Source organism: Stegostoma tigrinum, chromosome 3 (assembly GCF_030684315.1).
Source record: "Stegostoma tigrinum isolate sSteTig4 chromosome 3, sSteTig4.hap1, whole genome shotgun sequence".
NCBI classification, from domain to species: Eukaryota; Metazoa; Chordata; class Chondrichthyes; order Orectolobiformes; family Stegostomatidae; genus Stegostoma; species Stegostoma tigrinum.
This window is the reverse complement of record NC_081356.1, coordinates 25,611,550-25,636,152: the sequence shown is the minus strand read 5'-3', so window position 1 is coordinate 25,636,152 and position 24,603 is coordinate 25,611,550. Positions and strand designations below refer to the sequence as shown.

At 45.4% G+C, this 24,603-nt stretch overlaps 1 protein-coding gene across 4 annotated transcripts in view; it reads left to right on the top strand.

Moving 5' to 3' along the window:
* The first annotated feature begins 14,318 nt into the window (after positions 1-14,318).
* Positions 14,319-24,603, top strand: part of ift74 (intraflagellar transport 74) — a 135,990-nt gene continuing 125,705 nt past the window's right edge. For 2 of the 4 annotated variants that reach the window (XM_059643796.1, XM_059643803.1), the window contains exons 1-2: positions 14,321-14,534; positions 20,523-20,658. In XM_059643796.1, coding sequence (XP_059499779.1) covers positions 14,418-14,534; positions 20,523-20,658 — 253 coding nt within the window. In that variant the 5' untranslated portion in view covers positions 14,321-14,417. Of the gene's footprint in view, positions 14,535-20,522; positions 20,659-24,603 lie in introns of all 4 variants that reach the window. The other 2 variants (XM_048527169.2, XM_048527166.2) reach the window with 2 other exon arrangements.

The window sequence follows — 24,603 nt, the reverse complement described above, 5'->3', positions numbered from 1 at the left end:
CGGTTGTAAATTTTCTCTGTTCATGCTGCCACTGTATTCAGGCTGCGTCTGCCTACTGTCATCTGCCTTCAGGTGACAGCTCTTTTCCAGGCTTCCTCTTGTTCCATTCAGTCTGCACTCTGGTATTCTGTTCTCTGAAGAGCCCTGTTCTCTTTCAGATCAAGCTCACCATGTTTCAACTCTATCAGACCTCATCTCTTCGGGCATCTGTTCCCAATATGATGATATTCTGTCCACGAGCCTCACAGATGACGTTTCCATGTTCTCAGGCCTCCACAATCATCCTACAATCACCACGCCCTCGCAAGATTCACCATTCTGTCTCCAGCCTTCAGCTCACCAGCAACCCAGTCACTCTGCTTCCTGCTATCTTTCGTGTGAGCATCCACTTTTGTTCATTCTCACTTGCATCTATAAACTTTGGCTTCGCACTGTCTCGGGCTTTTGTGCTGTCCAGCAGTTTTCTTCAGGGATCTTCACTATCTGTGCTCCTCTTCTCCACGGTGCCTATGTCTGATGGCCTCTGAGTCATTCTTGCCTATTATCTTTCAAGCACTTCCTCTCGTTTCTAGGGAGCACCCTCTCTCTTCCATTGCTGCTTGTGCTCTGTTCAGCCCATTCTCCAATTTTCTTCATATTCTATTTCTTCAGTATTTGTGCAAACTCTTTTGTCAAGTCCAAATCTTGCTTTCTCGCACGCACATGCCCCTGTTCCACTCTCTCAAAGCTCCTCTTTTCCTAAGGATCCCTTGATCATGTTCTTAAGGCTCTGCAATCATTCTTTGATCTTCAACATGCACTTTCGACATGGCTCTTGCCCCAAGTCACTTTTCTGCTTCCAGTCTTCAGCTCTTCAGCCTCTGAGTCACTATGCTTCTAACTATTTTTAGCATGGCTCACATTCTTATTCACTCTCACTTTCATCCATATACACTGGCTTCACACTCTCTTGCACTTGTGTTAATCAACTTCTTTTCCTCAGGCATCCTCACTATCTGGGCACTTCTTGTCCCTGCTTCCCACTCCTGATGGCCACTGACTCATTCTTGACTGTTGCTCTTTCAAGAACTTCCTCCTGCTCCTAGCGAGCTCTTTCTGTCTCTCATCCATAGCTTTGGGTCTTGTACTCATCCTATTCTCTTCATATTCAATTTCCTCTGTACTTGTGCAAACTCCCAGACACATCCAGCTTCTCAATTACTTTGCATTCGTCCAGCTACCATTCTCTTTGAGCTGCCAATCATTCCCCATTCTTAGACACCAAGAACTGCAGATGCTGGAGTCAGAGTCAATACAGCGTGGAGCTGGAGGCTACGGCAGGTCAGGCAGCATCAGAGAAGGAGAGTCGACGTTTTGGGCCTAGACTGAGGACTGGGGACTCTCCCTCTCCTCAGATGCTGCTGACCTGCTGTGTTCCTCCAGTTCCACACAGTATCGACTAATCTCCTGTTAGGCAGAGTTCAAGCTGGCAGTGTCTCTGTCAGTATTCTCCAGCTCTTTAGATGTCATCTACTTTACAGGCTAATGCAATGATGCTCTCTCCAGCCTCTCTCTCATAACAGATTCGTACTCAGTCAGGGCTGCAATCATTTTACAATCTTCAACATGTACTCTCTAGAATCCTCTGACATGAAATCACTGCACTGGTTCCAGTCTTCAGCTCTCTAGCCTTTCAATCACTCTGATTCCTGCTATCTCTCATGTGAGCTCCTACGCTCCATTGCTCATTGGCTTGACTTTGTGTCCATTTACCTGTTTTCTTCAGGGGTCACACTTATCTGCATTCTTTTTGTTCTGTGCTCTGTTTGTATTCAATTACATCAGTACTCTTGCCCTTGTCTCAATCTCTCAAAGCTCCTATATCTTTCAGGTTCTCCAGCTTGGCACAACCTTGTATTCACTCAGCTACCATTTTCTTCTGGTTGTTGATATTTCTCTGTTCATAGTTACGCCAAGTTGGCTGTGACTTCAATCAGGGCTCTCACAGTCTTCTGTAGTGAACTTATTCCTGTGCTCCCTTTGTTTCATTCTGCTGAATACTATGGCATTCCATAACCTGGAAGCTCCTATCCTGTTTTGGATCAAGGTAAATCTATGCTTCAATTTGTCAGCGCTCCAGTCTCTTCATGGGATTCAAGTTGTCATCAACCTCCCACTAACACTGAGCTCCCACTCTCTCAAAGCTTGGCCATCATCCCACAATCATCATCTTCTTGCACTCGCCAGGCTCCACTTACCCCAGACTTCTGGACTGTCTCCAGTCTACAACTCTCTTACAGTAACTCTGCTACCTACTATGTTCAGTGTGAGCTCTCATTCTCATTCACTTGCACATGAAACTAACAGTGGTAGTTGGGACTGTTTTACCACTCAAGCCATTTTCTCCATCATTAAATATCACTACCACAATTGGCAGGTCCTCGATCTGAAACTGCACTTCTTACTCATTTCAAATCATCCAAACAAATATCTTAATTGAAAGCTGCTTGGATAATAATCCCTGATCAAAACTTCACATAACAATAAACAATAAAATACTCACTTGAATAATTAAAGATTATTTGGGTGCCCTGCAATTGTTTCAGTTTGCACTCAGCTCAGATTATCCTCATCAGCAACTGGCTCCTGCTTTCCCAATGCTTTTGGAATATGAGGACACTACCTTACAATATGTACTAACCTATCACAATGCCACCACATCAGAAAATCAGCGATTTCAAAGATGTTGCTGAGAAACGTAAATGCCTCTTGTCTGATTTCAGCACTTGTTTTGCTCTACACAGATTTACTATAATTGCCAATCTGATAAGTTAGAGAGGATCATTTCAGCAATCACAGACACTTTATCCACCAATAAATGTCACAGTACCACAATCAGGAAAATGTCGACCTTGACTTGCTCTCATTCTCCAAACCATTTCTCATTATTCCGGGATATTGTTCAGACGAAGCAGTCCTGAACAATCAGCTCCTGAACTTTCATCTGTTCATTTCTCCCAGGCTGTATGCTGGGTATTTTTAAGTTTGCAGGTTTCCTACTTTTAGGTCCAGTCCAAAAGCTATCAAGTTCTCACTGTGAGGATATCCACAGTATTATTCCCTTCTGCAATTGTACATTAGCTGTTTACATCAAAACAAAGTTTCTTTGTTGTCTCTTACTAAAACTACAACAGTTATACATCTTGCACACAAATTATTTTTTTCTGCATATTTCTTCACGTGTATTATTTAACCAAAGCGCTTACAACAGATAGGGCTATCCAGGGCTGTTTTCATAGAGGCAAAGTGTGAACAAGCCCAGAAGGTATGCATAACTTATGGAGGGCAACAGCTCGACACAATCTGCAGTGTTATCTCCATGCAGTCCTGTGTGCCACACAATAGTAAGAATGTGAACTCACTAGGGAGCATGCTAAAGGAATTTACAAAAATAATTTAGAGTTTTTGAGATGATTTGTGGCTTGGATTGTGGATGCAGTTGTAGACTTGCTCACCAAGCTGGTATATTTGATTGCAGACATTTTGTCAACCTGCTGGGTAATGTTGCCAGTGCGCCTCCATTGAAGCTTTGGTGTTCTGTCCTGCTTGTTATTTATATGCCCCGGTTTACTGGAGTGGCTGGCAAGACTTCAGTTCTGTTTTTCAGTGGTTTTTATATTGGGTACAGTTCAATGTGCTTTTTGATGGAGTTCCGGTTGGAATACTGGGCCTCCGGGAATTCTCTGACACGTTTCTATTTGGTTTGTGCTATTATGGATGTGTTGTGCCAACTGAATTTGAGTCCTTCTTTGTCCATGTGTATTGACATCAGTGAGAATTGGTCGTGTCTCTTGGTGGCTAGTTGGTATTCGTGTATCTTTATTGTCAATCTTCTTCCAGTTTGGTTCATGTAACATTTCTCACAGTCCTTGCATGATATTTTGTATACTACATTGGTTGTGGGTATGGGATCCTTTACGTTTGCCAGTGGCTGTGGCAGGGTGGTTGTTGGTTTGTGGGCTACCCTGATAAGTAGGGGTCTGATTAGTCTTGTGGTCATCTCTGATATGTCTCTGATGTTTGGTAGAATGACTATACATCCATGTGGCCGTGATGTATCTTCTTGTTGTGGTCTGTCACAGAGGTAATAGCGGATTGTGCTTTTTGGTATCCATTCCTTTTAAAAGCTCCATAAGTGCTCCTGTTCTGCTTAGTGCAATTCCGGGTTGCTGCAATGTGTTGTGGCTCATTTGAATAATGTCCTCATGCAGCCCTATTTAAAGGGAGTTGGGGTGGTTGCTGGTGTAATTAAATATCTGGTCTGTATGTGTTGTCTTTCTGTTTACACATCCATAACAGCACAAGCCAAAAAGAGACATGCCAGGGAATTCCTGAAGGCCTGGCATTCCAACTAGAATTCCATCGACAAACACAATGAACTGGACCTGATATACAAACCACTGAAAAACAGAACCGGAAATGATGTCAACATCCCCAGCAATCTGAGGCATATAAACAAAAAGCAGGACAGAACACCATTGTGCACTGACGATGTTACCTAGCAGGGTGACAAAACATTTGCAATCAAACACACCGGCTTGGCGAGCATGTCTACAACCTTAAATCGTTCTCAGGATGAGAAACTTCAGGTGTGAGAACAGGTTAGTGAAGTTGAGAATAAAAAAAAGAGAAGGTGGCTTAGAGGAAATCTTACAAAAGGTTGCACATCAAAAGCATTAGAGGTCTGAACAGAATCAAAAAGGCGAGAATTATTTTGAACAAGACACTACAGATTTAAAGCAATTTGCAAACAGAGCACAGGGAATGTGGAATGATGGATTTTCAAACAGTGAGTATTTCAGGCCTGGTTGCAATGCCTGACAATTTGGTGAAGGCAGATTTAACTGAGGCATTCAAGAGTACATTAGATGATGATGTGAAGAAAAACAACATGTAACAATATGAGGAAAAGTTAGGAGAATGGCATTAAGACAAAATTCTCATTGGAGGTGCAGTACATACACAATAAATTAAATGGCTGCCTTCTGAGCCATAACAGTTCTCTGATTCCAAAATCCTACATTTGGTACCACACACATCGTTCTGAAGCTATCCCATGGTGCAGTCACCAGTTAGACAAAGGAATTAAAGATCAAAACAATAGAAATTAATTCACCGACCGCAGGTGTGGTGAGACAAATGCTCTCATTCCCAAACTGGCAAAGCTGTGATACTTTCTGAACTCTACTGATCCCAGAATCGTGTTCTCTCTGTCAAAGCACACCTACTCGGTCCTAGCTGCTGCAGTATGTGTTCTCATGTTCCAAGCAGATGTCTAAAAACATCAGTATCACATGCTACCTAAACTCCTGCATTTTCCTCACTCCATCTTGAACAGAATTTCCAATCCTTCTCAGACTGCGTTGCATAAGGATCATGTTAGCATTGTCTATTGTCACGGCTCACACACTCTTCTGGTGCCAGTTATCTTTACAGTTCCCTTTTCTTCCATTCTGCTCAACAATGTGGCATTCAGCTGTCTGCAGACTCAGTTCCTATTGCAATGACGTTCTCACACAAGATTATACTCTCTCAGGGCTCTATCGTCATCCTATGACCTTCAATGTGCATTCTCCAGCTGGATCTTGCCACAAGTCACTGTTTCACCTCCACCCTTCAGTTCAACAGCCTTCCAGCCATGATACTCTTTGCTGTCTCCAGTGTGAGCTCCCGTTCTCATTTATGCTCACTTGCATCTATAAAAATTGGCTTGCAATCTCTTCGACTTGTGTTCATCTACCTGCTTTCTTCAGGGATCTTCACTGAGATTTTCCTCGCCCTGGTGTCCAGTCCTGATGGCCTCTAAATCGGTTTTCATCAGTTGCCCCTGCAACTACTTTCTCCTGCTTGTATGGACCTCTCTCTCACACACCCATTGCTTTCTATCTTCTATTCAGCCCGTTCTCCAGTTATCTTTATATGCAATTTGTTCAGTACTTGTGCAAATCCCTGGACACATTCAGCCTCATGCCTTCTGGTGTACTGGTTTCCTTGTTTCGCTCTTTCAAATTTCCTCCTGTCCTTTGGGTCTTGCTCAGCAAAACCCAATCACCTCTGCATTTCCTCAGCTGCTATTTTCTTCAATCCTTCAAAAACCAAAAGAACTGCAGATGCTGTAAATCAGCAACACAAACAAAGTTTCTAGAAAAGTTCAGCAGGTCTGGCAGCATCTGTGAAGGAGAAAACAGAGTTAACGTTTTGGGTCCGGTGGCCCTTCCTCAAAGCAGAGGTTCTGTTTGAGTTTTGAAGAAGGGTCACCAGACCCGAAACATTAACTTTTTTTTCCTTCACAGATGCTACCAGACCTGTGATACCTCATTTGATGGATTATGTGCAGACAATTCTGTGTGCTACACTATAGGACAAATGTGAACACATTGGAGAGAGCGCCGAAGAGATTTACATGAATAGTTCCAGGGATGAGCAAATTCAGGTATAGCGATGGATTAGAGTGTTGACAGAGTACTCTGCTTCGAGAGAAGAATGTTCAGAGGTGATCTCAGAGAAGGTTTCAAAGTCATCAGAGGTCTGAACAGAGTTGATAAGCAGAAAATGTTCCAGCCTGTAAAAGGATTTGTAACAAGAAAGCACAGATTTAAAGTGATTTGCAAATGCAGCAAACATGATATGTGAAATAGCACTTACAAATACCAAGTGGTTTCGGTTTAGTTCCTTGCCTGAAAGTTTGGTGGTGGCAGTTGAGGCAATGAAGAAGCTATTAGACGGTTATTTGAACAGAAATAATGTGTATTTGTGTGAGGAAAAGCAGGAAAATAGCACCAAAACAAATGCTTATTTGAAAGCTGAAAAACACGAGATGCCAAATCATTGTTATCGGAGACGTAACAATTCTTAGACTCTGAAATTCCTTGTTTGGCACCACATATAACAAGTTGAAGTCGTTGCAGGGTGCAGTGGTCAATTAGACACATAAATTAGAGCACATTAATCAATCACAGTAAATAAAAACTAAAAGAACTGCGGATGCGAAAATCAGGAACAAAAACAAAGTTGCTGGAGAAGTTCAGCAGGTGTGGCAGCATCTGTGAAGGAAAAAACAGAGTTAATGTTTCAGGTCCAGTGACCCTTCCTCAGAACAGAGGTTCTGTTTGAGTTCTGAGGAAGGTTCACCAGACCGAAAAACTAATTCTGTTTTATCCTTCACAGATGCTGCCAGACCTGCTGAGCTTCTCCAGCAACTTCGTTTTTATTCCAGACTTTTGTACTCTCCGGCAAATGACATACATGAGGACCTCCTCACTTCCTACAGCTGCTGTTCTGTTCTGCTCCAAACATGCGTCTGAGAACATTAGGGTTACAAATTATCTAAACTCATACAATACTTCTGGCCCCCACATGAGCAAACTTTGCTCTCTCCTAGATTCCATCTGAGAGCAGCCACTCTCTCCTCTTTCCTGCTCTTTCTGGGCTCTCATTGTATTAGAACTCCTGTTCTGCTGACGCTACTTCTCTAACCAGTCACTGGCTCTCTCAAGGCTCCATACATCTAGCTTCCTCTCTCTACAAGCTACTACAGCCATCAATCTGCCACTCTCTGCAGGTTTGTGATGCATCTGCATGCACGTAGCTTATTGGGCCCTGACAGACACCATGCACATACTTATGCTACGCAGCTCTAATCTGATTACTCCCACATGCTCGGAGTTTCCGTTCTTGTTGGTACTGTGATATCCAAGCTCACACATCCTCTCTGTTCTCACTCTCTGGGCTCCCATTCTCTTTGTGCTTCAATTCTCTCCAGGCTACTACTCACCATGGTCTCAAAGCGACCTTGTCAGTTGCACTAATCCAGGCTCTCGCATTGTTTGGAGTCCTCTTGCCCCTGCTACACTGTCTCAAAATTCCTGTTTTCCTCAGTTTTGCTTGATTGACAAGTATCAAATTGCCTTTGCACTCATTTAGTCAAGCTCCTGCTGAACTCACACTGGTTCTGCCTTCTGTCAGGGTTCTTACACTCCTCTGGTGTCAACTGTTTCCTGTTCTTTTTTGTTCCATTCTGCTGAATGCAGGGTCGTGGCATGCTCCTGTTCAGTTTCAGATCAAACTCACTCTGCACTTCAAATTCAGAGCTCAAATCTTTTCAGGCATCTGTTCCTAATGCAATGGCATTCTCTTACACTGATCTTCCACCCTCTCAGGTCTCTGCAAGCATCCTACAATCTTCAGTTTGCACTCTCTCGATTCCTCTCACCCCAAGTCACTCCCCTGGATCCAGTCTTTGACTCTCCAGCTTTGCAGTTACTCTGTTTTCTGCTTTCTTTAGTGTATATTCCCATTCTCATTCACTCTCACGTGCATCTGCAAACATTGGCTTTGCACTCTCTTGGGCTTGTGCTTCATCTATTTGGTTTTTCAGGGGTTCTCACTATCTGGTTCTTCTCCCTAGTGTCCACTTCTGGTGGCTTCTAATTTATCTTTGCTTGTCACCCTTCAGGCACTTCCTTCTACATCAAGGGAGCTCTGTCTCTTTCCTCCATATCTGTCTGTCTTCTGTTCATCTCATTATCCAGTTCTCATCATATTCTATTTTTTTATCACGAGTGTAAGCTCCAGGTAACTTCTCGTCTCTCATCTTGTCTGGTGCATGCTTCTCCCTGTTTCACTATCTCAAAGCTTCACTTTTCCTTCAGGTATCTTGTTCACCAATAACCATTCATCTTTGTATTTGCTCAGCTGCCATTTTCTTCAGGTTGCCAATACGTCTGTGTTCATACTCCTCCCAATATCAAGCTGGCTCTGTCTTCAGTCAGGGCTCGCACTCTACTGATGCAAGTTCTTTCCTAGGCTGTTTTCTGTTTTATTCTGAGGCATGCTCTGGCATTCTGTTCTTCGCAGATTCCTGTTCTTGTTCAGATGAAACTGATTCCGCACTTCAATTTATCAAGATTCCAATCTCTGTGGGCAGCTGTTCCTAATGCAAAGATGTTCTTTCTGGCCTCCCTCTTAAGCCAAGCTCCTTCTCTATCAGGCCGCCACAATCATCCCATGATCTTAAATTTGCATACTCTAGATTCCTTTTGCCCCAGGTCACCACTCTGGCAGAAGTCTTTAGCTCAACAGGCTTCCAATCATTTGCTTTTTGTTATCATCAGCATGCGCTTGCATTCTCATTCACACTAACTTGCATCTGCAAACTTTGGATTCACTCTTTGAGCTGTCGACCACCCACATATTTTCTTCAGGGCTACTCAACATCTCAGCTCTTCTTCTCTTTGGTACTGCTTCTAGAGGCCCCCAAAACTTCAACCTTGTTACACTTTCAAACTCTTCCTCCTGCCTCTCAGGAGGTGACTCTGTCCTCTATTTCTTTCAGACTTCTGCCCAGCCAATTCTTCAGTTCTCTTCATATTTTAGTTCTTCAGTACTCATGCAGTCTCCATTCCCATCCATTGTCTTGCATTGTCTCATGTCCACTTTCCCTTGTTTAATTCTCTGAAAGCTCCTCATTTCCTTGGTTGCCTGCGTCCACTCCTCTTTGCATTGCTCAGCTTTTTTAAGTTGTTAATCCTTCTTTGTTCACCTTCCTATGGAGATTAAACTAATTCTGCCTTCTGTCAGATTTTTCACATTCTTCTGGTGTCAGCTGTTCCCCAGGCTCCCTTTTGTTCCATTTTTGTGAATTTTCTGTCTTCTGACTTTGTCAGTTCCTGTTCTCTTCCAGACCACATTCACACTGCACTTCAACTCCATCAGGTCTTCCACTCCAACCTCTTCAGGTTTCTGTTTTATATGGGATCCTGTTCTCTCTGGCCTCTCTCTAACACCTGGTTCCTATTATCTCAGGGCTGAGCAATTATCCCATGATCTCTAATTGCACTCTCTAGATTCCCTTGCCTCAGGTTTTTTATGTCTATAGCCCTCTATTCTTCCACCTTCCAGCCACTCTGCCTCCTGCTATTTTTGGTGTACTCTACCTTTCTCATTCAGTCACACTTGCATCTGGTTCCTAGGCTCTAGCAGTGTTCAGCATTCCACTATTTCAAGACTCACACTGTGTAAGAGTCACATTCTCAAAAGATTTGTGCTCCCTCCAGCTCCTGAGATCGCCAAACTCCAACTCTACTTGGATTTCAGATTCTGGCATGCTCCCAATTTCAGGCTTCGTTAATTTTAAATGTAGCTCCTGTTTACAATGCATTCCCATAATTTCCTTTCTCCTACTCACTCCAGCTTCCTGACCTCTCTCAGCGCACACCATCTCTCAATGCTTCTGCTGTCTCTGGCTCCTACAGATTCCAGGTTGCAGTTGCCATGAGCCTTCCAATTCCTATGGCTTTCCCCCCACGTTCTCTAGGCTCCTGTTTTCTTTGATTGAAGAATCGGCTGAGCAGAAGTCAGAAAGAATAGTACAGGCCCTTTGATGCTGAGCATCAAATTCTACACACTTTCAGTCGCTACTGTCAAGATGCTTACAGCCTGTCAATCTCTCCAGCCATTGGCTGTCCCCTGGTTTAAGCTCTCTCAGGTTTCCAACACTCTCTGAATGCCTCATGAGATCTCTTAACTCATGTTGTCTCCAGTCTGGGTGTTCTCTCATTTTTGTCCTGCTTTCTTCATATTCCCACTGCTTTTTGATTCTCATTCTCTCAGATTCCCTCAGTTGACGTGGATATCAAGTGTAGTCATGATCTGTTAGTTTCAGTGGTGGCACCTCCCGTCAAGCTGCTGCAGCATTGAATTTCTATGGTAGTGCAGAAGAAACATTGGCATTTCACTCCATTATTGGCTGATCGCCATGAAAAGTGTGAAGATCGATGATGAGGTCCCTCCTGTCATGTTCACAAGTAACCTTCTCGCAAAATTTTGGATTACCTACTGGTCTTTCAGCTCTAGCTTCTTCCCTATAAACGGTATACTTGGAAATGCAGATGTCATTCAAGTACAATCTTGCTTGAGTCAATGGTGTTACCTCAAAACAAAGAGTTCTTCTGATCTTTCTCTGCTCCTTTAATGATTTCCCTACGTTGTACTCTCCAATGGCTCCTGTTCTCTCCAGGGTCTTGGTCTGCCCCACGAGCTCTTGAAATTGATACTCCAACTCTGCAATATGAAGGAGGCAACCAATCTGATTGATACCTGTAGGTATGTATCAACTTTCTTAAAAGTATAACTGAAAAACTTTCAGGTTAGGTTTCATGCTATCATAATTTTTATTTGGGCTCCATTAGCTATTTGAAAATAGCTACCTAAACCAAAAATGTTTCAGAAGCACTGATTGAGACTGATACATGGAAATGAAGAAACTACTCGGAGGGCGTTTCGTTCAAGGGACAGCAGTTTCATTGGATGGTTAGTACAGAGTACTATTGGAAGGTCAGTTTTTAATGACTGATGCACTGTCAGAGGATGACTAGTGGGTTAGCACTGAATTGTTGGATGGTCGGCATTGAAGGAGCTCAGCATCAAAGGGCCTGTACTGAATGTGTGCTGTGCTGTTGGAAGGTCAATGCTGAAGGAGTGCTGAACCTTTTCAGCATTGGTACAGAGGGTGTGCTACCCTGTTTGAAAGTCAGTATTGAGGAAGTACTTCCTATTAGAGGCACAGTACTGTCAGAGCACTGTACTCGTAGAGAGTTGGTATTGAGGAAGCACTACATTGTCTTTCAGCGCTGATGGAACATTACTCTGTCAGACATGCTGTCTTGGATGAAATCTGGTGCACATCAAAAATATTGTGGCAATTATTTCAAAGATCAGTTCTCCGGTGATAAAAAGGGTGCAAATGCATTAACGCTGGTTCAGAGAAGGTTCACAACTGATATCTTGGATTGGATGCAAAGAAGTAATAGGGTTAGGAGAGAGAGGAGTTTTCTTTGTTCTCATATGGTCTTAAGCAATTGAAACTCTTCCACAGAATGCAATGTAGATGGAGTCTTCAAGTACTTTTAGAGCAACAGCAGATAGTTTCTTGGCTAACAAAGTTGAGTGAAAGAGTAGGCAGGTTGTAGATTTAAGTTAAATGGTGGAGCGGGCAACAGGACCCAATCAGGAACAATATAACTGATTTTCTGGATCTCCAGCACATTGATATCTGTGGTTTCAAAAGACAATAATTATTTTCTTTCCTGTCTCAGAAGTGTAACAACTATTCAGAAGTAACTAAATTGCCGAAAAATAACCTTGTCACATCCAAATCTGAAGGGCGTGACAGAAATGTAGTTCCTCGGTACTGCTTTTGAGGTCAATATTATCCAATGAGGACCTCGGGGCCAAGCGTTCTCAATGACAACATTCAGCTGATTCTGGAATAACTCCTCTGGTAAAAAAAAGATGAGTATTGAAGGGAAGCTCCCTCTTTACTCCCTCAAAAAATTCCTGCCAAGAACTGCCCTCCCATGCGACTTCCCGTTCCCGCGCAGCGAACGGACTGAACTCCTTCATATTCTCGCTCTCATAACACTGCTGGTGAGTTCACGCACGCCGGCTGTGTTGTCCTCAATATCCAATAATCCCTTCCTCACATTGGGACTGTCCCTCCATTACAGTTCATACGTTTGCTTCATTGCCTACTGTCCTCACAAATAAGATCTACTGTCCCTGCCCCTCACTCCGACTGTCTCTCTCACACACGTCAAATGAGCTTCCCTCACACTCTGACCCGTCCTACTCTCACACAAAACCCGACGGTCCTTCATGGGAACTGTCCTTCCCTTGCACTCCGACTGTGCTTTCATCAAACCCAATTGTACCTTCCTCATATTCCGACTGTCCTTATTTCCCTGCCTCACACAGCGACAGTTTCTTACTCACTGACTGTGCTTCTCTCAAAATTCACCTGTCCTCCTCCTCACAATCCGGCTAACAATTTCTTCACGACTATCCTTTCCTCATACTCCAACTGCGCCTCCTTTACCGTTATCCCCCGCTCATACCTCGAAGAAGCTTCTCTCTCACGATGAATGCCCATCCTTCACACTTCGACAGTACTCTCTCTTTTGTCCCTCCTTCACGACTATACCTCATTCACACTCCAACAGCCTTTATTCCACATGACTAGGCTTTCTCACCCTCCTATGTCTAGTGTCCTTCCTTACGACTTTCTCGCCCTCTCACTCCAGACCTGTCTCTCAAGCACAAACTGTCTTTCCTTCGCCGAAAACCCAGATTATTCCTCTCTCACAGTCCGAATTGTACATCCTTCAGACTTTGCCTCCTTCACCCGCGGACTGTCCATCGTTCACAACCCAACTCTTTCTCTCTCACATCGAATGAGTTTGTTTCACACCGCGACTGTACTTCCCTCAAAATCCAACTGTTCCAACAGCCCAGCCAACACTTCACTCACGACTATCGCTCCTTCGCACCTCGAATTCCTTTCACTCCCACGACAAATGTCTATCTTTCACACTTCGACAGTGTCTCTCCATTTCTTTCCCAGGCAACACTGCTTTTCTCACACAAACCCGCACCCCACAAGTCTCTCATGTCGAGTGGTCAGCATTCCATGTCTGACTGTCCCCGCCTCTCATCGACTGTCTCTCCCTCACAACCTTCCCTCTCTCACACACGGACTGTGCTTCCCTCACACCCCACTCTCTCCTTCACACACCCACTGTCCTCTCACGGCTGTGCATATGTTCACACTCCGACATTCACTCCCTCCCTCACACTCCGACATTCACTCCCCCCTCACACACCCACTGTCCCCCCCTCACACACCCACTGTCCCCCCCTCACACTCCCACTGTCCCCCCCTCACACACCCACTGTCCCCCCCTCACACTCCCACTGTCCCCCCCTCACACACCCACTGTCACCCCCTCACACACCCACTGTCACCCCCTCACACACCCACTGTCCCCCCCTCACACACCCGCAGTCCCTCCCTCACACACCCACAATCCCCCCCTCACACAACCACACTCCCTCCCTCACACACCCACAGTCCCTCCCTCACGCAACCACTGTCCCTCCCTCACGCAACCACTGTCCCTCCCTCACGCAACCACTGTCCCTCCCTCACGCAACCACTGTCCCTCCCTCAGACACCCATTGCTTCCCCACCGGGTGGCACTGGAGGTGATGAACCCAGAGCAGCCTAACTGTGATAACATAATGTGGAGCTGCAGGAACATAGCAGGCCTAGCAGCATCAGAGACAATGCGGCGTGACCAGCCGGAGCAGAGAGACGGGTCGAGGGGCGGGAGACAGGTCTGCCATCAGCCAATGGCAGTCGGAAACCTGTGTAGGGCGGGATCCAAAGCGTCACGTTGAAGGCGGGGACTATGGTGTGACGGTTTGACGGGGACCAGGTGAAGTGTTAGGGGCGGGGCCTTGTGTTGCTGGGAGACGGAGTGGCGCAAGCGCGCTGGCGGTTGCTATTTCTCTAAGAGTGTGGGGTTTTGCTGAGTTTGACAATGGCGAGTGGCCAGAGGCCCCCATCGTCGGCCCGCCCGATGAGTAAAGGAGGCCTAGCGAGGCCACCGATGACTGCAGCCCGTGCTCCGACATCAGCGCTCCGTATCGGTACCGGGGTAAGTCTCTTAATCAGCACCTTGCGGGTCAGTTACGCCTCGGGAGCAACACCTCCATTCTGTCAAACACCCTCATTCACCTTCTCATCCCCCTCAATGATACTCCCCCTCAATCACCCTCCCCCACTCCCTCAATGATCCTCACCCTCAATCACCCTCCTATCCCCCTCAATGTTCCTCCCCCTCAATGATCCTCCCCCTCAATGATCCTCCCCCTCAATGATCCTCACCCTCGACGATCCTCACTCTCACCCTCAAAGATCCTTCCCTTCAATCACCCTCACCCTTCCCCTCATCACCCTCCCCCTCCCTCAATGATCCTCCCCTTCAATTATCCTCCCCCTCCCCCTCAGTCACCCTTCCCCTCATCCTCAATCACGCTCACCCCTCATCCTCGATGATCCTCACTCTCACCCTCAAAGATCCTTCCCTTCAATCACCCTCATCCTTCCCCTCATCACCCTCCCCCTCCCTCAATGATCCTTCCCCTCTATGATCCTCTCCTTCAATATCCTTCCCCTCCCCCTCAATCACCCTTCCCCTCGCCCTCAATCAACCTCCCCCTCACTCACTCCCCACTCACTCTCAATGATCCTCATCCTCCCCCTTCCCCTCAATATCCTCCCCCTTCGCCCTAAATCACCCCTCCCTCTTTCTCGCAATCACCCTCCCACTCAATGATCCTCCACCTCCCCCTCAATGATCCTCCCCCTCCCCCTCAATCACCCTCACCCTCAATGATCATCTCCCTCCTTTCAGTGATCCTCCGTCTCCCTTTGCTCGCCATCATCTCCCTCCCGAATCACCCTGACCTCCGTCAATCACTGTCCTCATTCCCCTTCAGTCTGTCCCTTTAGCAACATCACCCTGTGTTTTTTATTTATTCATTTTGTTGTGGGATGTGGGCATCGCTAGCTGGGTAGCATTTGTTGCCTGCCCCTAGTTGCCCTTTCCCCCTCACCTGCACCCTAGCTCTGTTTCAATCATCTAGAGTTCAAGAAGGCAATTCAGCATCACCACAGCGGCAGCCAAGGATGGGCAAAATATTTTGGCCCACATTTCATGAATGCATTTAAAAAAAATCCTCCACATCCATAACCCACCCACCCTTATTCGATCCTCTCAATGTCCCTAAAACCTCACATGCTTCCAACTACCTCACCATAACTGCACTGACTAACCCCATGCCCCGTATTACCCATCTAATCCCTCCCCCATCTAATCCTCTCCAGTCCCTAATTTCCAATGTAGAGCATGATGCATTTTCAAGGGAATGTGGCCGGTTTCTGGTGCTGAGACTGGCTGAGACAGACTACTGTAATGAGGAGTACATCAGGTTCTAAGTGGTCAGTAGTGATTGGGGACTGTCTAGTCAGAGGCACAGACAGACATTTCTCTGGCCAACAGAGAGACATGACAACGGTATGTTGCCTCCCCTGGTGCCAGGATCAAGGATGTCTTGGAGAAGGTCCAGAATATTCTCAAAAACAGGAGGGACCATTCGAAGTTTGTCATACACGTTGGAGGACTGGTGCAGTTTGGAAAAGGAACAAGTCAAACAGTCAGGGCAGGGAGGAACAAAGCAGAGAATCAGGTAGGACTGATAATTAAACTGCATATATTTCAATGCAACAGGTCTGACACGTAAGGCCGATGAACTCAGGGCATGGTTGGCAACGTGAGACTGGGATATCATAGCAATTACAGAAACATGGCTCAGGGATAGATAGGACTGGTGGCTTAATGTTCCAGGGTATAGATGTTATTGGAAGGATAGAAAGGTGCGCAAGATGGTCGGGTGAGTGACGTTTTTGATCAGGGATAACATGATGGCTGTATTTAGGGAGGATATTCGTGGGAGTACGTCCAGTAAAGTTATTTGGGTGAAACTTAGAAATTATAAAGGGATGATCACCTTACTGAAATTGAGAAGCAAACCTACAAGCAGATCTCAGTTACCTATAAGAATAATTGGATGGTAATGGTAAGAGGATTTTAACTCTCCAAACATAGATTGGAACTACCGTAGTATTAAGGGCTTGGACGGAGAGGAATTTGTTAAGTGTGTACAAGAAAATTTTCTAATTCAGTATGTGGATGTATTTACTGGAGAAGGAGTGCAACTTGAGCACTTTTGGGAAATAAGGAAGGGCAGGTGACTGAGGTGTTAGTGGGGGAGTAGTTTGGGGCCAGTGACCATAATTTTGTTGGTTTTAAAATAGAGATGTAAAAGGATAGAGATAATGGGAACTGCAGATGCTGGAGAATTCCAAGATAATAAAATGTGAGGCTGGATGAACACAGCAGGCCAAGCAGCATCTCAGGAGCATAAAAGCTGACGTTTCGGGCCTAGACCCTTCATCAGAGAGGGGGATGAGGAGAGGGAACTGGAATAAATAGGGAGAGAGGGGGAGGCGGACCGTAGATGGAGAGTAAAGAAGATAGGTGGAGAGAGTGTAGGTGGGGAGGTAGGGAGGGGATAGGTCAGTCCAGGGAAGACGGACAGGTCAAGGAGGTGGGATGAGGTTAGTAGGTAGCTGGGGGTGCGGCTTGGGGTGGGAGGAAGGGATGGGTGAGAGGAAGAACCGGTTAGGGAGGCAGAGACAGGTTGGACTGGTTTTGGGATGCAGTGGGTGGGGGGGAAGAGCTGGGCTGGTTGTGTGGTGCAGTGGCGGGAGGAGACGAACTGGGCTGGTTTAGGGATGCAGTAGGGGAAGGGGAGATTTTGAAACTGGTGAAGTCCACATTGATACCATATGGCTGCAGGGTTCCCAGGCGGAATATGAGTTGCTGTTCCTGCAACCTTCAGGTGGCATCATTGTGGCAGTGCAGGAGGCCCATGATGGACATGTCATCTAGAGAATGGGAGGGGGAGTGGAAATGGTTTGCAACTGGGAGGTGCAGTTGTTTGTTGCGAACTGAGCGGAGGTGTTCTGCAAAGCGGTCCCCAAGCCTCCGCTTGGTTTCCCCAATGTAGAGGAAGCCGCACCGGGTACAGTGGATGCAGTATACCACATTGGCAGATGTGCAGGTGAACCTCTGCTTAATGTGGAATGTCATCTTGGGGCCTGGGATGGGGGTGAGGGAGGAGGTGTGGGGACAAGTGTAGCATTTCCTGCGGTTGCAGGGGAAGGTGCTGGGTGTGGTGGGGTTGGAGGGCAGTGTGGAGCGAACAAGGGAGTCACGGAGAGAGTGGTCTCTCCGGAAAGCAGACAGGGGAGGGGATGGAAAAATGTCTTGGGTGGTGGGGTCGGATTGTAAATGGCGGAAGTGTCGGAGTCGGATTGTAAATGGCGGAAGTGTCGGAGATAGATAAAAGGATAGACAGGAACGAAAAGTTAAAGTTCTTAAAAGGCTACGAGGAGAGTGCAGGGAAGTGGAGTTGAAATGCCCATCAGCCATGATTTAAATGGCGGAGTGGACTTGATGGGCTGAACGGCCTTACTTCCACTCCTATGTCTTACGGTCTTATGCTCTTAAAATGAAGGAAGGCCAATTTTGAAGATGTTAGGCAAGAACTTTCAAATGTTAACTGGAGACAGATATTCACCGGTAAATAGATGGCTGGGAAGTGAGAAACCTTCAAAAATGAGACAGCATGTTTCTGTTAGGGTGAAGGGCAAGGCTGGTAGGGAATGCTGAAAGCAGAGAGAAATTGAGGTTTTGGTCAAGGAAAAGAAGGAAACGTCATGTGAATCCGTAGAAGAGTATAAAAGCAGTAGGAGTATACGTAAGAGGTAAATCGGGAGGACTAAGAGGGGACATGAGATAACTTTGTCAAGGAGTGTTAAGAAGAATTGAAAGGGAGTCTACAGATACATTAAGGACAAAATGGTAACTGGGGAGAGAATAGGGCCACTCTAAATATCATCAAGGCTGTCGATGTGTGGAACCACAGGAGATGGGGGAGATACTAAATGAGTAATTAGCATCAGTGTTTACAGTGGAGAAGAATATAGAAGATAGAGAACTTGGAGTAAATAGTAACATCTTGAAAAATGTCCATATTACAGAAGAGGAGGTGCTGGACGTCTTAACAAACATAAAGGTGGATAAATCCCGGGACTTGATCAGGTGTAATCCTGCGGGAAGTTAGGGAAGTTACATTTGCGGGAAGTTAGGGAAGTGATTGCTGGGCCCCTTGCTGAGATATTTGCATCAGCAATAGCCACAGGTGAGGTGCCGGAAGACTGGAGGTTGGCTGATATGGTGCCAGAATTTAAGGTTATAAAGAAAAGCCAGGGAACTGTAGACTGGTGAGCTTGACATCAGTGGTGGGCAAGTTGTTGGAGAAAATCCTGCGGAACAGGATTTACATGTATTTGGAAAGGTAAGGACTGATTAGGGATAGTCAACATCGCTTTGTGCATGGGAAATCGTGCCTCACTAACAAAATTGACTTTTGTGAAGCAGTAATAAAGAGGATTGATGAGGGTAGAGCTATGGACATTATCTATCTGGACCTCAGTAAGGCGTTTGACAAGGTTGCACATGGTAAATTGGCTAGCAAAGTTAGATCACAATGAATTACAGGGAGAACTAGCTATTTGGATACAGAACGGGCTTGAAGGGTTGCTTTTTAGACTTGAGGCCTATGACCAGCGGTGTGTCGCAAGGATCGGTGGGGTCTAGTACTTTTCATCATTTACGTAAAATGATTTGGATGTGAACATAGGATGTATGGTTAGTAAATTTGAGAATGACACCAAAGTTGTTGGTGTAGTGGACAGAGAAGAAAGTTACCTTGGAGTACAGCAGGACCTTGAGCAAATGGGCTGTGGGCTGAGGAGTGGCGGATGGAGTTTAACTTAGATAAATGTGAGTTGCCGCATTTCGGAACGGCAAATCAGGGCATGACTTAAACTTTTAAAGGTAAGGTCATGGGGAGTTTTACTGAACAAAGAGACCTTGATGTTCAGGTTCATAGTTTCTTGAAAGTACAGCCGCCGGTAAACAGGATAGTGAAGAAGATGTTTGGCATGCTTGCCTTTATTGGTCAGTGTATTGAGTATAGGAGTTCAGAATTAAATGTTGTGGCTGTACGGAATATTGATTAGGCCAGTTTTCAAATACTGCGTTCAATTCTGGTCTCCCTGCTATGGACGGATGTTGTGAAATTTGAAAGGGTTAAGAAAAAATTTACAAGAATGTTGCCAGGGTTGTAGGGTTTGAGCTGTCGGGAGAGGCTGAATAGGCTGGGGCCATTTTCCCTGGAAAGTCAGAGGCTGAGTGGTAACCTGATAGAAGTCTACAAAATCATGAGGGGCATATATAGGGTGAATAGCTAAAGTCTTTTCCCCAGGGTAGCAGAGTCCAAAACCCGAGGCTATAGGTTTAAGATGAGAGGGGAAATATTAAAAAGGGACCTAAGGGGCAACTTTTTCATGTAGAGGTTGATGCATGTATGGAATGAGCTGCGAGAGGAAGTGGTGAAGGCTGGTACAATTACAACATTTAAAAGGCATCTGGAAGGGTACATGAATAGGAAGGGTTTAGAGGGATATAGGCCAAAGCTGGCAAATGGGACGAGATTAATTTAGGATATCTGGTTAGTATGGATGAGTTGGACCAAAAGGTCTGTTTCCGTGCTGTACAGCTATACAACTCTGCTGTCTTGCTCCTCCTCTTTCCCTCCTTCCTCCTCTCTCCCCACAACCTCTGCCTCCCCTTCATCCACCCAACACTGCCCACCACCATCAAACCCACTATGTCCATCACCAGCCCTCCTACTCACCTATACTCCCCATGCCTCTCCATTCCCTGTGCTCCACAACTGATGCTTCTGCTGAACCCATCTCTCTTACATTCCGTGTACCCCCCCAACCCTGCAACCTATGAACACACTATCACTGTCCCTTTACTCTTTGCCCCCAACCCCACCCAGACAGGTTGTTTGCGAATTTGGAAAATGGAAAATTAGAGATAAAACAAAGGACAAATGCCTTACTGAAGCTACCCATAACATGGTAATGTTCTGCTTCTTTCCAGATATCTCCTGGAACAGCAAGGCCTGGAACTCGAGGTGGCCCTGTAATGGCTGGAGGTGTGCTTTCTGCTCAGATTAAAGTTGCAGATCGTCCTGTAACTCAGCAGGGTTTGAGTGGAATGAAAACTGGAATGAAAGGTATGTGCAATGTTCCCTATCATTTTTTAAATAATCTATAAAGCTAATCATTTACATCTCAGAAAGTAGATGAAGTTCAACACAGCTAATTCAGAATACAATTTGATGGGAAGATCAGTTATAATTGGAAGATGCAAATCTAGGTTGGGTAGAGGAACAAAAGTACCTCATCACTGAAATATATCAATCACTAAAAGGTACGCACTCATAAGCACAAATTCCTGTACGTGCTAGAGATCTGAAATAAAAGCAAAGTGCTGGGGACACACTGGCAGAATCTTTGGAGTGCAAAACAGAGTTCAGGTTTCAAGTCTAATGTGACTCTTCAGAACCTGAAGTTTGATAGGACTGTGTTTGATATCATAATTTCTAGGGGTTAGGTTGATGCCTGGTGGTCTGACTGGTTTCCTTTCTATGAAATGTTTTAGTGGTTTGATACAACTGAGTGGCATGCAAAGCCAGTTTATAGGGGGCTATTAAAAATAAACCACATTGCTGTGGGTCTGGCTTCTCATTTAGGCCAGAATAGGTAAAACAAGTGGGTTTCTTACCGTGAAGAACATTAACGAATAAGGTTTCTTTTTAGTGACAATCAACAATGATCTCTTGGTCATCCCTAGATTCTTGGTTTCAGTTTGCATAAATTCACATTTTAACATCTGCCATTTTGGGATTCAAACCTGGGTCTGTGGATTACTACTGAAACGACAATACCGCAACAACATGTCCTCCCTGATAAGTGTTTTTAAGATTATCAATTATTTTGATAAACTGGATACAGAGAGAGTGGCCCACATTTTCTGCTGTGCCATAATCCCCTTTTCCAACCCAGATGGACATTATATAGTTAGTTACCTTGGATTTTATGGACCTTGTTTTCCAATGTAGGATCCAACAGGACTCACCACGTGCCAGAATCCTCACAGAGCTATGCAGAGATTCTTTAAAGAAGCTACAGCCTTTGTTGAGGCAGTTTTTGTTATATTCTGATGAGTAAACAGTTCAATTGCCTAAAGCCTCTTTGAGAAGCTGTAGAGAGAAGGTGTGAAGTAGGATGGGTCAGTGGAAGGGTTGAGTTGGTAGATGTGGTGGACAATGGTTGGCTATAGAGGGGTGGCAAGAAATGCAGATGCTGGAATCAGAGTCAATCGTGTGGAGTGGAGGAACATGGCAGGTCAGTCAGCATCAGAGGTATAGGAGAGTCGATGTTTTGGGGCTAGACGACTGCCCTGCTGCTCTGATGCTGCCTGATCTGTGTTCCTCCAGCTCCACACTGTATCAGCAATGGAGGGATGTTACTTGGAGGGTTGGGCTGTGTGGGAAGGGATGGATAGAAGCATTAACACTGGTTTTAATCCTTTTAACATTTCCTGGGTAATTATCAAGTCATAATCACAAGTCATACCTAACAGACAATGTCCCAGACAACACCATCGCTATCCCTGGATATGTCCTGTTCCACCAGCAGGGCAGACCCAGCAGAGGTGGTGGAACAGTGATATACAGTCCAGAGGGAGTTGCTGTGGTAATCTTCAACTTTGACTCTGCACACCATGAAGTCTCATAGCTTCAGGTTAAACATGGACAAGGAAACCTCCTGCCACATGCTTCCTCAGCTGATGAATCAGTACTGTTCCATGTTGAACAATGGTTGGAGGAGGCACTGAGTGTGGCATTGAGACAAAATGTATTCTGTGTAGGGATTTCAATGTTAACAACCAAGAATGGCACTGCAGTAGCACTAATGGTCAAGCTCATGGGCCCTAAAGGACACAGCTGCTTGGTTGGATCTGCAGCAACTCAAGAGGAAACCAACAAGAGGGATAAAACATACATGACCTTATCTTTACCAATGTATCGACTGCAGATGCACCTGACCATGATAAGACAGTACGTGTGATCACCATACTGTCATGATGGAGTCAAAGTCTCACCTCCATGTTGAGAATACCTTCGTTATGTTCTGTGGCATTATCACTGAACTAAATGGGACAGACTTCAAACAGATCTAGCAACTGAAGACTGGTCATCCATGAGGGGCTGTGGGCCATCAATAGCAGCAGAATTGCACTCCAGCACATTCTGCAATCTCATGAATCAGCATATCCACCCTATCATCACTATGAAACCAAGGGATCAACCCTGGTTCAGTAGAGAGTGCAGGAGGGCCTGCAGAAAGCAGTGCCAGGCATACCGAGAATTGAGTTGTCAAGCTGGTGAAGCTACCAGCCAGGACTACTTGCATGCCAAACAGCATTAGCAATAAGTGATATACAGAACTAAGGAATCCTACAACCAATGGATTAGATTTAACTCTGCGGTCCTCATGCACCCAGTCATGAATGATGGTGGACAACTAAACAACTTGCTAGAGGAGGATGTGCCACAAATATCCACATCCTCAATGATGGAAGAGCCTAGCACATCAGTGCAAAAGTCAAGATTAAAGAATTTGTAGCACTGTTTAGCAGAAGTGCCGAGTGGATGGTCCATCTCAGTCTTCTCCAGTGGTCCCCAGCATCACAGATATCAGTCTTCAGCCAATTCAATTCATTCCATAAGTTATCAAGAAATGGTTGGAGACACTGGATACTGCAAAGGCTGTGGGCCCTGAAAACATTTCCAGCAATAGTACTGAAGACTTGTGCTCCAAAACCTGTTGCCCCCCCCCCATAGCCAACCTGTTCCAGTAGAGTTACAACACTGGCATCTATATGACAATGTGGCTAATTGCCCACGTATGTCCTTTACACTCAAAACAGGACAATCAACCCAATCACTTACCACCCTATCAATCTGCACTTGATCATGAGTAAAGTGATGGAAGGTGGCATCAACAGTGCTGTCAAGCAGCACTTATTTGGCATAATAACCTGCTCAATGACATCCACTTTGGGTTCTACTGGGGCCACCCAGGCTCTACCCTCATTGCAACATTGATTCAAACATGGACAAAAGAGCCAATTTCCAGAGGTGAGGTGAGAGTTACAGCCCTTGACATCAAAGCCACATTCTACTGAGTGTGATATCAAAGAGCCCTGGCAAAACTGGAATCAATGGGTATCAAGGGGCAAACTCTCTGCTGGTTGGAGTCATGCTTAGCAAGTAGGAAGATAGTTGAGGTTGCTTGAGGTTGGTAGTTTCTGATCCAGGAATCTTTGCAGAAATTCTTCAGGCAAGTGTCCTAGTCTCAATTAACTTCAGATGCTTCATCAATGAACTTCAGCTGAAGATAATTGAGATTAGAAGTGGGGGTGTTTCTGCAATCATCGATGTTCACCATCCATGACTCCTCAGATAGTGAAGTAGTTCACGTTCAAATGCAGCAAGATCTGGACAAATCTAGGCTTGAGCTGACCCGTGGCAAGTAACCTTCATGCCACATAAATGCCAGAGACAATCTAACCACTGCCCTTTGACGTTCAGTGGTGTTATTAACTCTGAATACCCCACTGAGAACATCATTGGGGTTATCATTGACCAGAAACTCAACTGGACCTGCCACATGAACAAGGTGACCAAAAGGTCTGAGACTAGGATTACTGCAGCAAGTAACTCACTTCCTGAATCCCCAAGACTTGTCCACCATTTACAAGACACAAGGCAGGAGTGCGATGGAATACTCCCCACTTGCCTGGATGGGTGCACCTTCAACAACACTCAAAAAGCTTGACACCATCCAGAACAAAGCAGCCAGCTTGCTTGGCACCACTTCCACAAGCAGCCACTCCCTCCACCATAAAAGCTTTATACACACTGCTGATACTATCTACAAGCTGTACTGCAGAAATTCACCAAAGATCTTTCGGCAGCACCCTCCAAACCTATGACCACTTCCATCTAGAAGGACAGGGATACTTACCATCACCTGCAAGGTCCCTCCCACGCCACTTACTATCCTGACTTGGAAATATTTCACCATTTCTTCAGTGTTGCTGGGTCAAA